The sequence below is a fragment of the Phoenix dactylifera genome, unplaced genomic scaffold (assembly GCF_009389715.1).
Source record: "Phoenix dactylifera cultivar Barhee BC4 unplaced genomic scaffold, palm_55x_up_171113_PBpolish2nd_filt_p 001352F, whole genome shotgun sequence".
NCBI classification, from domain to species: domain Eukaryota; kingdom Viridiplantae; phylum Streptophyta; class Magnoliopsida; order Arecales; family Arecaceae; genus Phoenix; species Phoenix dactylifera.
The window spans coordinates 89,037-105,059 of NW_024068680.1; the positions used below are offsets into that span (position 1 = coordinate 89,037).

At 42.9% G+C, this 16,023-nt stretch overlaps 1 protein-coding gene across 1 annotated transcript; it reads left to right on the top strand.

Moving 5' to 3' along the window:
• The first annotated feature begins 276 nt into the window (after nucleotides 1-276).
• Nucleotides 277-14,229, top strand: LOC103712852. The gene is made up of 5 exons (XM_008799534.4): nucleotides 277-784; nucleotides 12,456-12,541; nucleotides 12,639-12,944; nucleotides 13,111-13,194; nucleotides 13,436-14,229. The coding sequence occupies exons 1-5, from the start codon at nucleotides 398-400 to the stop codon at nucleotides 13,875-13,877; spliced, it is 1,305 nt and encodes a 434-aa protein (XP_008797756.2). The 5' UTR covers nucleotides 277-397; the 3' UTR covers nucleotides 13,878-14,229.
• The last annotated feature ends 1,794 nt before the right edge of the window (nucleotides 14,230-16,023 follow it).

Consider the following 16,023-nt stretch of genomic DNA (forward strand, 5'->3'; position numbering starts at 1 on the left):
CCATCCTCTGGGATTGCAATTGGAATTCTTCTTGTTGTTTCTTAGACGAAAAGAAGAGGAAAAAAATAGAGAGAAGGGAAGAAAACATGAAAAGGTTCAACAACGGGCTTCTAACCTGCCGCAAGGGTCCAATTCCCGGTCCGCCACGCTCCATTTGCACATTTCCACGTGACGGGCGCAAAGAAACTAGAAGGCTGATAGCTGCACTCGGTCGACTACTCGTCTCTCGCGATAATTTTTTTAATTCAAAATGAGGCGGTCCGCGTTGCCGTTTCTCACATCGTTTCGCTACCTCGATTCCCGTGGCAACTACCTTCTCCTTTCTCTTCTTACCCTACCGAGACACTCTTCCTCTCTCCGTTCTGCTTCTATCCCTCCTCTTTCCTCTCCCGCTTCCATGGCATCCCCTTCTCGCTCCTCCCCTGTCACCTTCTCCGGTGGCGCCGTATCCGCCGGAGACGACTCCTACCTGGTGCTGGATCCCAATTCCCAGGCTGGCAGCGCCGCCGGGAGCTTCCAGGGAGAGGGCCCCCTCGCCGGGCCGGCCGGCGTCGCTCCGGCGGCGGATGGAGGAAGCGGAGGCGAGGCGGAGTTCGGGTTCCAGCGGCCGGAGTTCGGGCGACAGGCGCTGGTGGGAACCGTCCAGATCTACGACCGCCACGTGTTCCTCTGCTACAAGTCGCCGGACGTCTGGCCGTCGCACGTCGAGGCGGCGGAGTCCGACCGTCTCCCGCGCCTCCTATTCGCCGCCCTCAAGGCCCGGAAGGGAGACATGAAAAAGCGGGTGAGTTCTTTTTCGTTCGCTGTTCTTCTTGATTCACAATCTAGGGTTGCCTTTTGTTCGTTATTTCCAATAGATTTTCTTAATCTTGCGTTTGTTTTTAGTTCTTAATCCCAAATAGATTGCGATAATTTGAGGTTCTGAGAGGGGTTTAAGAGGAATTAGGATTTGGGCTCTGATGATGATTAGTAGAATTCGACTCTTTTTTTGTTTTTATCCTACTGGTTTTATAAGTGAATGGAGAAGGAAATCAATTATTTCAAAGATTTGATCGTGCCTGTTTTCTGGCAGCTTGGAACCGCTGACCTTTATCATTTTATTGTTGCGGCTGTGTTGGTTTAGTACTGCGGATGAGATTGGGTGTATATTTTGTTCGAGTAGATCCCTTTGAAAGAAGGGCTTTCTTAATGTTCTTTTACCAATTAGGGGAATAAATTCCTTGATCAGTAGTACGTTACGATGAGATCTTGTGAGGATTAATATAATTCTGAAAATAAATTTCTTTTAATAACAGTCTTGGATTCCTCAGATTAGCAGTCCGGTTCTACTATGATGAGTTAATTAATTGCTAACGGTTTTGAAGATTGATCATTAATTTAGATTTGTTTGCACTCATATGCATGATTCTTTGGGTTTTAATCTATATTTGAGATGTTTATGCTCTCTACGTGATTGCTTCAGATATTGATGACGTTTTTATACATGGAGAAGAAGCATATGCGTGGAGTGTAACAAAAATCTATTTGGTGCTACTGTTATTGTCCTTGTATTAATTGGCGTTGTCTTTTTAAAACAAAATTGCTTTTAATGCTCCTGGAAAGCTAGGAAATCTGCAGTCCTGTTTGCACTCTAAGAAATCAGTGCTAACACAGTTATTCGTAGTATGGTGTATGATTCTTTATATAGAAGTCATCATGATCTCTCCAGGGTATTGAACTTGTCTACCAAACTCTTTTCACAGTGGCATATCTCATGTATGAGTTGTTGACATTTTTAGCACTTAGCAGCAACCATAAAGCCTTGCCTCATTTGTATACTTTTCAAAATTCTGAGGAGCGCTCGTATTTGCTTAACTACCACCATGTCTCGAACTGCTGACTGCTCGTCATATAGTGTGTAACGGCCTTGGTAGAAGCATCTCCTATTTATGTGTGTATATGGCATCTGTGGAAGTTTAAATATCTCCAATTTTCATCTTTGTTAGGTTAACAACTTTAGACCAGAAATCTTCCTTTCTGATGGATTTGGTTTGGTTACCTTGGAGGTATCAAATAGTTCAAAGTATTTTGAAAAGCAGCCTTCTACTTAGATACAGCCATTTGTTAAAATATGAGATGCTGTTTCTCATGTCAAGCTTGGTTATACACTCATCCGTGTTGATCAAAGTAATGTAGCTATAGTTCTGTGCTCAGAGTTAAATTTTAGATTTTAATGCTTTTAGCTGTTGCATTGGTGCTTCTTGTCTAGGATCTTTGCCCTGATGTATTGATTAACGGCAAGCTGAACTAAGCAGACATATGCTCTTTTAATTTTGCAAATGTAGGAGCTCATTTACTGCACCTTTTTCACAAATTTGTGACCACAAGCTATCTTTAGCATGTCCTGCTAGATCTCTGAATGTTTCTAATGCTTGTATCATTAGGTATTGTTGCCATGGCTATGTCAAGGTTTCTTTTAACTTGAGTTTGGCTATATATAATTAGATTCATTTTAGCTCCATCTGAATATATTTCTCTGCATTTTTATGATATTGAAGATCTTCGGTGCATAGAAATATGTTGCGATCCACTTATTAGGTATTCTTTTTAGTTTAAATGATTTTTTATTTTTTTTATAGAATAGTTATCTTAGTGAAAAGTGTCTGCATTTAATTTTATACTTGTTGGCACGTGTGATGTAATTGGGCTTGAATTCAGGCCATGGTTTATGATGCCTTGTCTCTTAAATGAGACAAGGAAATTATCTGCATTTGAGAGCTTTCATGATTTTTAAGCTTACAAAATCCAGTTGTTGTATAAAGTGGCTTATGCAACTCAAGTTCTTAGGCAGGTACTACTGTTGGATGGGGCAGGACCAAGGAAAGCCAAAAATTAATGCATAGGCTTTTATACGAGTGGAGTTAGATATCTCTTAGCGCGACTATTTACTTATTAACCACATTCAAAAAAATAGAGTTAGATCATTTGTGCTGGCTTGTTGCTTCCATTCTGATGATGTGTTGATAATGCTGTTGAAGTACCTTCCTTGTGATCATTGTACACTAAATCTTTGCTTCACCATCTTTCGTTGAAGCTTCTGTTGGAAGTCTTTTGCTATCTTGATCCTTCAATTCTCTTTCTTATACAGGTTCATTATAGTAAACTGTTTGTGCCATCCTCCATGTTTGTTTCTTCCCCTTTTCAAAAATACTTTGTATAGGACTAAGTGGAAATAATCCTATAATCCTAAAGACCCAGGCTTAAATCAAAGTGCCTTTTGGTGCTGTCTAGTTTACTTTGCAATACATTTTCAACAATCATATGGGATACTTTTGAGACATTAGTAGTTCTTTATTTGGTCTTTGCTCATGGTGTTCCTAGGTTTGCATTGCATTAGGTTATCTCACTATGATGCTATGGACTTCTTAGCAGAATAGGGGCATCAGACAAAAATATTGGACCATTGTATCATGAGTGTCAATTATTACAATCCCCATTTTTCTGCTAGGCCTTGGTGTGTGACCAGCATGGCATGGTGGTGTGGTGTGAATGCTGCCGTGTGAGAGTCAGTGACCAGCACAAGTATGACAAATGATGCTTAAATCCTTGAGATCTCTCTCTCGCTATCACTGTGTGTGTGCGTTTGGGTTTGTGCGCGTGTGCGGGGCTTGTGTGTGTTGGAGAGCAGAGATCATATAGAGGACGGGGACAAATATTTTTTTGTAAAAGTTGACTTCTATGTTACTTAAGAGCCTGCCTTCTAATTACACTTGCTGAAATATTCCCAAATCTCTCTGCACATTTATTGATATATTATGTCTTTTTTTGCATTAGAGATGGAACAAGTTGTCCTTTTTCTGTTTTTAGGTACTACCATATGCTATCTTCATACATAATGTTTTGTATGAGTGTGTGCATGCATGTAACTGTGTGCGTCAGATTGTACTATCCTCGCAAAATCAATGATGAACCATCTAAATTGATGAATGAATGTTTGTAAGAAAGACAACAATATGAAAAATCTGTATAGATTGATAATTCTTTATTTTGGAGGTCTATGACTGAACATTGTTCTAGTGAGCAATTTCCTATAGGTTATGTGATGGCTGCCCTACTTAGGCCCTGACCACCTTGGCATCCCTTATATGCAAATGTGGACTAGCAGGTGACTAAGTTGCTTAGGCAAAGGTGGATCAGGTTTGCCTTATGATGCGGGAAAGCGTGGGATTTAATCTCCTGCTGCCCGCTACAAATTACAGCAACAGAAAATAGGGGAGTTTGGGCTCAGGAAAACAGAGCTTCAATGTTTTTATTCATGGTAAGCAAAAACACCAGCCAAAAGGAAGAAGACGACGACCCTTTACACCAATCCTTTTATAGGGCCACGAACTCCCTCTAAACCCTAACAATAAGGACTCAATTCCTAACCAAATTCGAATTAAAACAGACTCGTAATCAAACTAAAATCAGACCAGATTTCAGAACAAAATGCAGACTTTAACAGACTCAAGTTCAGAAGTTTCAAACAAAATAGAACTCAATTATACTGACATTCAGGATCTTGTAGACCGTGGGATTGATCTCTCGAATCAGGAGATCAAGTGGAATTTGTTGGAATCTAAGGATCGCACGCCATCCGCATCGTCTTCCTTGGTTTCGTTGCGTCCATACCCACCTAGTTCCCAGGCCAGCGAAACTTCAGCAGCAGGGGACTCTTCATGGAAATTTTTAGCAATTCTTCGATCTACAACAGTCCCCTCCACTTGGAAAGAACTCGTCCCCGAGTTCCTCTCGGGATACAGTGGCTCTCCCGGATCATGATACTCATAAAGATCAGCAACATTGAAAGTTTTTGATATTCCCATGTCTTCCGGCAAGTCAACCACATATGCGTTACTATTGATCTTCTTTAAGATCTTGTATGGCCCATACTTTCGTAGCTTCCACTTGCTATATGCTCCCACTGAAAATCTCTCCTTTCGCAAGTAAACCATTACCTCATCTCCTTCTTTGAACTCCTTATGTCACTTATGTTCGTCTGCCTTGGCCTTGTACTGGGCATTCGTACCTTTCAGGCGCTTCTTCACCTCCAACTGTGTCGCTTTAACTTCCTCCGCTAAATTTTTTGCTGCTACACTCTTTCCGAAAAATTTTGGTAGACGAACTAAATCCACAACATGCTTTGGAGTTTTTGTATAAACAATAGAGAGGTGATTTACCGGTGCTTTTATGAACAGCATTATTGTAAGCAAACTCTACTTGGGGCAATGCATAATCCCAATGCTTCGGACTATTCCCACAAATACACCGAATCAGATTTTCAAGGGTTCGATTAGTGACTTCTATCTGTCCGTCAGTTTGAGGATGTGCAGTGTTGCTGAATTTTAAAAAAGTGTCAAACATTCTCCATAAAGTAAGCCAAAAGTGACTCAAAAATTTTGAATTTCGATCCGATGTGATAGGTTGTGAGACTCCATGCAAACGGACAATCTCCCTAAAAACCAACCTTGCAATATGGGATGCATCTGATGTCTTTTTTACAAAGAATAAAATGCGCCATCTTGGAAAACCTGTCCACTACCACGAAGACTGAATCCGCACCTCTATGCGTTCAAGGAAGACCCAATACAAAGTCCATCGACAGATCCTCCCAAATGTCATTCGGCACAGGTAGAGACATGTAGAGACCAGTGTTTTGAGACTGCCCTTTTGCTGTTTGACAAATATAACACCTCTGGACAAACTTTCCAACATCTCTTCGCATTTGTGGCCAATAATACCTCTCCATAAGACTAGCAATGGTCTTGTCCCGGCCTAGATGCCTATTGAGCCCGCCACCATGAAGGTCTCTAATTAGCTTTTCTCTCAGTGACGATCTTGGAATGCACAATGAATTAACCCGGAACAAATATTCCTCTTGTATGTGAAAATCTTTCATTGCATGATTGCTGGAACACTTGGCTCACACATCTCTGAAGTCATCATCTTCAGCATACAACTCCTTCATGCATTCAAAACCCACAACCTCCGTGTGCAAGGTGGTCAATAATGTACTGCGCTGACTCAATGCATCGGCCACTCAGTTATGCTACCCGGATTGGTGCTTCAACACAGGAAAATTTCTGCAGGAAGCTCATCCAACGAATGTGCATGCGGTTCACGTGATTTTGGCTATTGATGTACTTCAAGGCCTGGTGGTCGCTGTACAAGACAAACTCTTTTGGAACTAGATAGTGCTCGCAGTGCCTCAACGCCCGGATCATGGCATAAAACTCAAGCTCATACGTAGTCCATTTCTGTCATGCTTCGCTTAGCTTCTCACTGAAGTACTTCACGGGCTGCCCCTCTTGAGTCAGAACAACCCCTATGCCGACTCCTGAAGCATCACACTCTACCTCAAACAGCTTCTCAAAGCTCGGCAAGGCTAGCACTGGTGTCGAAGATAATTTTTCTTTTATCAATTCGAAGCTGGCTTGCTGAGGCTCTCCCCACTGATACCGATCCTTCTTCATACACTCAGTGATAGGAGCGACAATGGTGCTGAAATTCCGAATGAAGCGCCAATAGAATGTTGCTAACCCATGGAAGCTACAGACCTGACAGACGTTTGTGGGAGTTGGCCACTCCCGTATGGCCCACACCTTCTCTTCATCAACATGTATACCATCAGCCCCAACAATAAACCCCAGGAACACCAGGCGGGTAGTCACAAAGTGGCACTTCTTAAGATTGACGAACAATTTATTTTTCCTCAATGCAAGCAAAACTGCCCTCAAATGTTCCTTATGCTCAATCTCATTACGGCTATAAACCAGGATATCATCAAAATAGACGACAAACTTTCCAATAAATGGTTTTAATACGTGGTTCATTATTCTTATGAAGGTGCTCGGTGCGTTGGATAGGCCAAAAGGCATGACCATCCACTCGTAAAGTCCATTCTTCGTCTTGAACGCCGTCTCCCATTCGTCACCAGGTCGAATCCGGATTTGATGGTAGCCGCTCCGAAGATCGATTTTGGAGAAGACCTTTGCTCCTTCCAGCATGTCCAACATGTCAGTCAAGCGGGGTATGGAAAATCGGTACTTTATCATTATCCTGTTGATCGCACGGCTGTCCACACACATGCGCCAACTTCCATCCTTCTTTGGTGTCAGCAAGGCTGGCACTGTGCATAGGCTCATACTCTCCCGAATCAGCCCCTTCATCAGATCTTCAACTTGCTGTTGCAAAATTTGGCTCTTCTTAGGACTTAGTCGGTAATGAGTAGGGCTGTCAATGGGCCGAGTTGCTCGGGCTCAGCTCGGGCCCGGCTCGATAAAAATCCGACTCAAGCTTGGCTCGTTAGTCAAACGAGCCCGAGTCCAAAATGAGGCCTGTTTAAATTCGAGCCCGAGCCTGTGCCCGAGCCTGAGCCCGAGTCCGAGCTCGAACTCGAGCAGCTCACGAGCCCAAATGAGGGCTCAGTCCAATTAACAATTTAATTGAATCCCAATTAAACTTAGACTCAACCCAATTAAATTTTATTTAGCTTAATCAATTTAAATTTCAATTTGATTGAACTCAGTTGGATTTAGATCAGACCCAACCTGAGCTAACCCAAATCCATTTAATTTCTTTAAATCGGATTGGATTGGTTCAGGTTCGGACTCAACCCGTTAACCCAAACCCAACCCATTAACCCATTCCCTCCACCTCTTTCTTTTTCTTTCCTTCTCCTTTCTTCTCGGTTTCTCTAGAAGCTTCCAGCACCAGCGAGCCTCTCACGATCTTGGCCACTGAACCTCTTGACGGCATGAACAAAGCAAAGGTGGAGTTCCGGCGTCCACCGAAGCCTTGGGTTCTTGGATTTGACATACTGCCTCACAATCCCCAAGCTCGCCTTCCGATCGCTCTCCTCCACGGTGCTATTGCTCGAGCTCCCTCCATTTCTCAAGTTATCATCGCCATCCTCCTCAACCTTATCAACCTTGGAAGGGCTTCTCCTTAAGCTCTCGAAACTCATGCTTTTCATCTCCACCACCGCACCACCTTCCGCCCCCTTAGAACTTATAGGCAAAGAAAATAACCGAAGCACTATACTCTAACCTTCTTCTTCAGTTGTCTTCATCTCCTCAAGAATTAATTAACCTTGAGTTGCCTGAAGAGCCCGCGGCGCCCGTGGCCGTGCCCCCGGCGCCCGCGGCCGTGCCCGCGGCGACCATGGTCGTGCCTGTGGCCGATGCCCAATTGATAATGGAACCTTGCACACCTTGTCCACTCTTGTTTCGGCACCCTTCTTAATCCACCCGATTTTGTAAGGAGACAGATGATCTTCGGTCCTCAATTCCATTGCATGGACCAGCGCCAAGGAAGCAATGTTGTCGCTGCTGCCACTGTCAATAGTCACATTACATACCGTTTTATTGATGGTGCAGCGAGTTTTGAAGATGTTGTGGCGTTGGGACTCCTCTTCAGCCTTTGGAGAAAGCAAAATTCGCTGAACTACAAAAGAAGCCGAAACTCCCTGATCAGGCATCGTCACGGTCACCTCCTCTTCCGACCGTTCCTCTTGCTCTTCTTCCTCATACAACACCCCTTCATCCTCTTCTGCCTCTACTATGTTGACAGTCCGCCGCCTCGATCACTCATTGGAACGGTGCCCAATCTCCTGACACCTATAACATCTGATGGGCATAGGCTTTTCATAAGGATTGTTGCCCCTCGGTGCCGCAGGTTGCTTGTTGGAATTTCCGGCGCCCTTTGATGTGATTGGAGGTGGTGGCTGACTCGAGGAGGCTGCACGATCAACGCCCTTCGACTTCGCCATGGTGGGGCATGAAGGAGCAACCCGGTTTGTGGGCTGAAATTGATTCACCCGCCGTGCCGCCTGCGCCTCCAACTTCAAGGCTAAACTCGTGGCTTCAAATAGGCTCCACACTGGATGTAGGTCCACTTAATCTCTGATCGCCGGCTTCAACTCGCCAATGTACCTCGCCACCTGCTGATTTTTTGTTTCCGACAGGTTATTGCGGGCATTGAGTCGGTTGAATTCATCTGTACATTCGGTCACTGTCCGGGGGCCCTATCGACAATTCTGATATTGGTGGTAAAGCGCCTGCTCGTAGTCAGGTGGGAGGAAACAACTCCGCAAGTGCTGCTTCATCTTGCGCCAGGTAGAGATCTGCATCTTTCCCTGCTGCAAGCGGTTGTGTTGTAGTTGCTCCCACCACACGGAGGCTCCACCCTTCAACTTGTAGGCAACCAACTTCACCTTTTTCTGATCTGCGATCTCCATGTAATCGAAGAATTTCTCCACCTCGGCCAGCCAATCTAGAAATCCCTCGATGTGGAGGTTGCCGCTGAATGCTGGAAGATCCACCTTCAGCCTGAAATCAGAGGAGCCATGGTCTCCTCTCACGCCGGAAACCCGCTGGTTTTAGGTTCCGTCGTGGATGCCACCCGCCAACGCCGTCGTAGACCCCTTCTCCATCAGGGGATCGACGTCTCCGTCCGCCTGTTGCACGCCTGAAATCAGCCTGCTCGAGGTTTCTTCTCGGGAATAGACCATCAAACTCGAAGAAGGCAGGTCCTTCTTTCTCCTCTTCGGACGAGTCCATGAGGGCCTGCTGCCTACACCGGTGGGGAAGATCTTGCGCCGGTGCTGGTGGTCCACGAGGGAAGGCCTCGCCGGCCGGCATCCGTTCTCGGTTGAGATCTCCATTGTCTCTGATCCTCAGCTTCTGAAGCGCATGCTGGATGTCACACAAAGCACCTTCAAGGCTTCGAACCGCTGCCCAACGGGCTGGCACCCCGTGATCACCGTCGACGGGGTGAACGCTTGTGACGCTGTCATCCGCCATCGAAGCAGGAGAAGCCTGCTCTGATACCACCTGATGCGGGGAAAGGTGGGATTCAATCTCCTGCTGCCCGCTGCAAATTACAGCAACAGAAAACCAGGGAGTTTGGGCTCAGGAAAACAGAGCTTCAATGTTTTTATTTACAATAAGCAAAAACACCAACCAAAAGGAAGAAGATGACGACCCTTTACACCAATCCTTTCATAGGGCCACGAACTCCCTCTAAACCCTAACAATAAGGACTCAATTCCTAACCAAATTTGAATTAAAACAGACTCGTAATCAAACTAAAATCAGACCAGATTTCAGAACAAAATTCAGACTTTAACAGACTCAAGTTCAGAAGTTCTAAACAAAATAGGACTCAATTAAACTGACATTCAGGATCTTGTAGACCGTGGGATTGATCTCTCGGATCAAGAGATCAAGTGGAATTTGTTGGAATCTAAGGATCGCATGCCATTCGCATCGTCTTCCTTGGTTTCGTCGTGTCCATACCCACCCAGTTCCCAGGCCAGCGAAACTTCAGCAACAGGGGACTCTTCATGGAAATTTCTAGCAATTCTTCGATCTACATCACCTTATCTTTTGGACAGTTGGAGTATCAGGCAATTGTTAGATTATGAACCCCACCATCTTTCTCATTTGCCCAGACATCTTAATTTCCAAATTGGGCTAGTTTCGATTAACTGTATGTTTTCAACTTTGTATTGACCATTATTTGGTAAGCTTCTTTTTTCATTAACTTGGAATATTAAACATGTTCCTTATATAGTCAATTTAAACTTTTATTTTTGGAAAACAATTATAAGCTTACTAGTAAACATGTCATGTTATACTAAATTGTCTTATAGTAAACCTAGAAGTGCTTACTTGGTGTTATCTTCTATTTCAGTTGGTTTCTTCTCATCCATTTCAAATTTTATAATTGTTTTCATATGTTTGTGAATCCTATTGTAGTTTTATTATTTTTAATATAATCTCTTGTACAAACCACCTAAGTGCTTATCTTCTACTTGAGCACTATGCCACCTCCAATGGCTCACATCCCATAGCTACCTTTTGAATACCACTAGTTTAAGATGTTTCGATCATGATCAACAGTGTTGGTAACATGTGGATTTCCTAAAACACATTCTATACAATAGCACTATGGAAACTATCCATTTTGAGCATACTCATTGTATAAGATACCTCAAAAACTTATTCATTTTGTTCCTAGGTTTTGAAATTTTGTAAGTTGTGATGAACAATTTGGATCTTCAGTTTGGTTGGCCATCATTAATTTTGGGCCCAATCTTACCAAGAAAGTCCTAACTCAGTTCTCTATACCACTTTAATCAACTGCTTTAACTTTGGCTTTGTTTTGTAGAACTTCTATATAACTAAAACTCAGTATGGTTTAACTAATCATCTATTAGATCATCTTAGATTAACCCAGCCCTCGAGGAGACCATTTATTCTGACTATTAAGCATTAAGTACCCAGACAGCTTAACCTACCTTAGCACCAAAGTTGCTGCCCATGACAACATAGATCAAGATGTATGCTATGCACTACTTCCTTGGTGTCATATGTAATTTTGGAAGCACTTTACGCATTAGAAAAACAATATGCATCTTATGTTCCTAGTCATTGATGTTGGAGAATAGTTCTGTGATAAAGGTGGAAGCTGTGATACTAAAATTCAGATTAAGATTATAATCATGGAAGTTATTCTAAGTTTCGGAGTTGCAGCTGCTTATAATCATATCCATAACAAAAGATGTAAGTAACAATGTCAACCCATTCTTAGGAGGGAGGATTAAGAGTACTTTTTGTCCATTCTTCCAAGAATTATGTATTTTTTTAATCAAGCTTTTGGATACCTTATTTATGGGCCCCATCCCTCTTTCCTGACCTTATCTACAAATAAATCCATTTTCCTCCTGTTACTCTAGCTTTCTTGGATCTCTGAGACTCATGCCAGAATCATCTTAATTTTTTCTCTCACTGTAAGATCTTTGAATGGTGCCTGGCGATCTATTGGTTTCAAGGACGTAACTGGTGTGTCTCACAGCATATATTGTGTAGTAGATGTCTTTAAGCAATTTGTTCTTATTCTTCCATGAATGCTGCTTCCCAGCACCACTCCCTCCCCCACTCGGCGCACCAGTCCCTTGTGGTAGTCGGAGGTTGGTGTAGTACATGGGGTCACATAGGTGACAAGTGGGCCCCACATGCAAGTCCACCAATCACCATTGCCGGTGCACTGAGTAGGAAAGGGAGTGGTGTGGTGAAGCTTTTTCCTTTTTGAATGATATTTTTCAGAGAGAAGGATACATTGGTGAAATTATTTCTGCCAAAGATCTGGCTACCTATTCTTTATGGACCATTGCATTATATATGCTTCCTCTGATGCAAGTCAAGGGTGACCTTACTGATACTTTGTGAACGATGAATTTAATTTTTTTTAGTAGTTTGTTATTTTCATTTTGATAATTCAAACCATCTTTCTCTCCCTCATCCAGTCTCTCTCACACACACTGCTCTTTTAAGTTCAGGACAATCTAGGCCTTGGAAAATTTTATTGTTACTCTTGATAAATTAGACAAAAATCGAGCAAGTTGTCTCAGTGCCTTGATAATTTTCCTGCAGACTCGTTTGACCATATGTGAAGGAGAAGATGGTACTGATTCATCAAATGGAGATATTCTGATCTTTCCAGACATGATTAGATACAGGTTTGATTGCCAGTTAGTTTGTTGACCAAATTACTAGTTTCTAGCCTTAGCCTCACATTTTAAATTTAATGCCACTGAGTGCTGTTATTGGTGTCAGGAAATTGACACACTTTGATGTTGATACTTTTATTGAAGAAGTGCTCGTGAAAGACATTGAGTGGCTCCCTGGAGCAGCTGAACAACTGACTGGTTCATATGTTTTTATATGTGCTCACGGAAGCCGCGATCGGAGATGCGGTGTTTGTGGCCCTGTTCTTGTTAAAAAATTCAAAGAAGAGATAGACCTTCGTGGTCTACAGGGACAAGTGTCTGTGAGCCCCTGCTCCCATGTGGGTGGTCATAAGTATGCAGGAAATGTCATTATATTTAGTCCCAATATGCACGGAGAATTAACTGGTCATTGGTAAGGAGGAAAATGCTGCATTTGAATTACTAGTCCCATGTCATCATAAGATATTTCGTGTTTCCTTTATGACCACCTCTGTGAAAAATTCTTTATTGAGGAACACATAGTTTTACTGGTTCATTGCACAAGTTAACAATCGGTTTTCATGTTCTGTCTTTGTAAGGTATGGGTATGTCTCTCCAGATGATGTGCCTACATTGCTTGAACAGCACATCGGGAAAGGAAAGATTGTGGACCATCTGTGGAGGTAGTTCCTTCTCCTTATTTGAGCCTTCCTTATTCCTCTTCGATAAGTTACTGTTAGATTTAGTGTTTAGACACAAAGTAACTATGACATGATATCTTAGCGCATTGTATCCTAATGCATGAACACCAAGACCAATGATTTTTAGGTTCAATACAATCCAATCTTTGAGAACGATGATTACATATTATAAACTCTTTGTTGCCCTTTTTTCTAATCTGGATGAAATTACTATTTGAATCAGGGGGCAGATGGGATTATCCGAGGAGGACCAGAAAAATGTTCACAACCTTAGACTCCAGCTGAACGGCGGAATGGAGCAAAATACTGCAGAGGAATTTGTCGAAACTACAGGAATTGATGGCGTTGTGAATGGCTCAATGGTTGGAGCAGGTGGATGCTGTCAGGGCACTAGCAAGGTTAATTGTTGCCAGAACATGCCACCAAAAGAAAAACCAGAAAATGATCAAATTGGCGAACAGAGAACTCAGGAGATCGGGCAGAAGAAGAGCAACAAGGAACCCAAGGCCAGCAGCGGCAAAGCTGGTTCCTGCACTCGTAAAATCTGTGCGATGCCCACCTGGTTTGAGAGCTGGGAACGGGAGGATACCTATGCAGCTCTTGCGGTTGTTGCAGCCGTCGCCTCTGTTGCTGTCGCTTACGGCTGCTATAGGCAGCTGAGATGAAATTCAGCTCTATCATAACTAAAACTTTTGCTGGCTTACGGTATAAATAGCCCTCACGATACTGAGGTACCACGTCATCAAAGTGTGTTAACAATGGATATCAGCAATTATAATTCCATGTCAAAGCAAAACATCCGCACACAGCTATGGGATAAGAAGATATCCGATGCTTAAGACCTATTTTTAAATGTTAATAGGCTGGAAAGATAATCCTATTACTCTGCTTATGTACATCATCGCAAGGTGCAGACGGTATAGTCTGATATAAATGCTCGGTAATGTTGTTTTTGAATCGAGACAAACAGTTTGGGCTTCTCGTTGCATTGCACATTTAAAGAGTATTTTTGAGGCACAGGACTTTGTTAAGGCAATACCTTGATGATTCTTTTCTGACACTAATGATTAGTATTTACTTTTAGTTCTGTATATTATCTATACAATATTTATACATATTAAAATATTTTTTTAATACGATTGTATTATTTCTGTATATAATTATATTGTTCTTACATATATTTATGTGTGTATGTACATAGTTATTTATAACTATGTATATATTGAAATTTATAATTATGTCTATATTGAAATATAACTGTGTATAGCTGCTAGGGATCAGGAAGTAGAAAATTTTGAAAGTTGGGATTGGTGGTAGAGTTCCGGTCGACAGGGATTAAAAGTTGTAGTCCTTCCAAATAAGGGGACCAGCTGCTATTAAATACGCAAATGCTCCAGAGTCAGCTCGTGTTGGTATACTGCAAGTAGGGGATAGGATAATCTTCTATTCATGGACTATTATTAGAGATTATGCCAGTGGCTGATTGTGCCTCTTTCATTTAGATGGGGACATGGTAACACCAGCTTTCTCCTCTTGCTACATCGGCTCATCAAAAATGAGAGACAAAAAACACTCGCGCACACAAAAACAAAAAACCATTTATATAGTTTGCCGAATTCCCTGGAAAATTGTGGTGGAAGGAGCCCTTACGAGATTCAAACACGTCTGCGGCCAGGCTCTTCTACAGCCTCGACAATTGAGTCAGCAGTGATTGCCCGAGGAGGAGGAGGAGGAGGAGGAGGAGGAGGAGGAGGAGGAGGAGGCCGAGGGTGCTGAAAACAGTCAACTAGTCGGTGAACAAAAGAAAAGACGGTATCACCATTGAGGTGGTAGCCTAGTGAGAGCGTGGCCTTACTTCCAACCAAATAGTTCCAAGTTCGAAACGCATGGACGTCGATTAAATTATGGAGATCGGATGCTCTCTGCTTCGACACAGAGTCTGGAAGGGCGTATCGCTTTGTTGGTAGCCTCGGTGGTGCCAGGTGTGACGTACTCACACGTGGTATTCGTGTCGGAGCCTAGAGGGGTAATTGAGCCAGGCCCACAGATGGAGAGGGTATGAGTAAAACTGGCCGGGATGTCCAACACAGTCATTTCTGCCCGCATCGAACATTCTCCTGATAGGATGGAGGCCCAGTAGGAGCTGCCACGCGGGGGTGGGCTTGTCCCTTCCTTCCCCCTTTCCATTTTTTCAAGCAAGAAGAAGAAGAAGAAAAAGAAGAAAAGACGGTATCCTACGGCTCCACCGGTGAAGGTGAAGGCTGCAATGGCTAAAGGTTCCATGATTCACCAAACCATGATAGTCTTTAGAGGTTTGTGAGGGCTAAAGGGTGAGATTGTTTTTATAGCTCTTATTTGTGGGTTTTCATACTTAATGGATTCGCTTTCAAGCAAAATAGTGGTCGCTCCACGGTTCATGCATCATGATTAGCCTCTCGTGCCAAAGCAGTGCCGGCTACGTTGGGCAAATTAGTCGGTCCAATTGTTGCATGTTATAACCTTAGTTTCAATCTTTTCTGTCGAAGGAAATTCTTTGCTACGGATAGCCTTAAGAGGACAGCCACAGAAGAAGACATTCCTTAAAGCCAATCTCCTTAGGGCATCTTTGCCTGCCAAAATAACTATGCGTCTACAAGGAGTGCGGGAAATAAAACTATCTTACGTCAAAATACATTTAATTGAGGATCAAATTTGTCACCTCTAGTATTGTACTTCCACCCTCAATAATATTGTGTTTTTTTTTTTTTTTGTTTGGTTAGGCAAGTCCTCAATAATATTAAAGAAGTTTCCCTCAAATGTAATTGCAGAGAG

Coding starts and splice junctions, on each gene's coding strand:
- LOC103712852 (XM_008799534.4), top strand. CDS start 398: ATGGCATCCCCTTCTCGCTCCTCCCCTGTCACCTTCTCCGGTGGCGCC. Junction 785..12,455: donor AGGGAGACATGAAAAAGCGG/GTGAGTTCTTTT, acceptor ATTTTCCTGCAG/ACTCGTTTGACCATATGTGA. Junction 13,195..13,435: donor ATTGTGGACCATCTGTGGAG/GTAGTTCCTTCT, acceptor TATTTGAATCAG/GGGGCAGATGGGATTATCCG.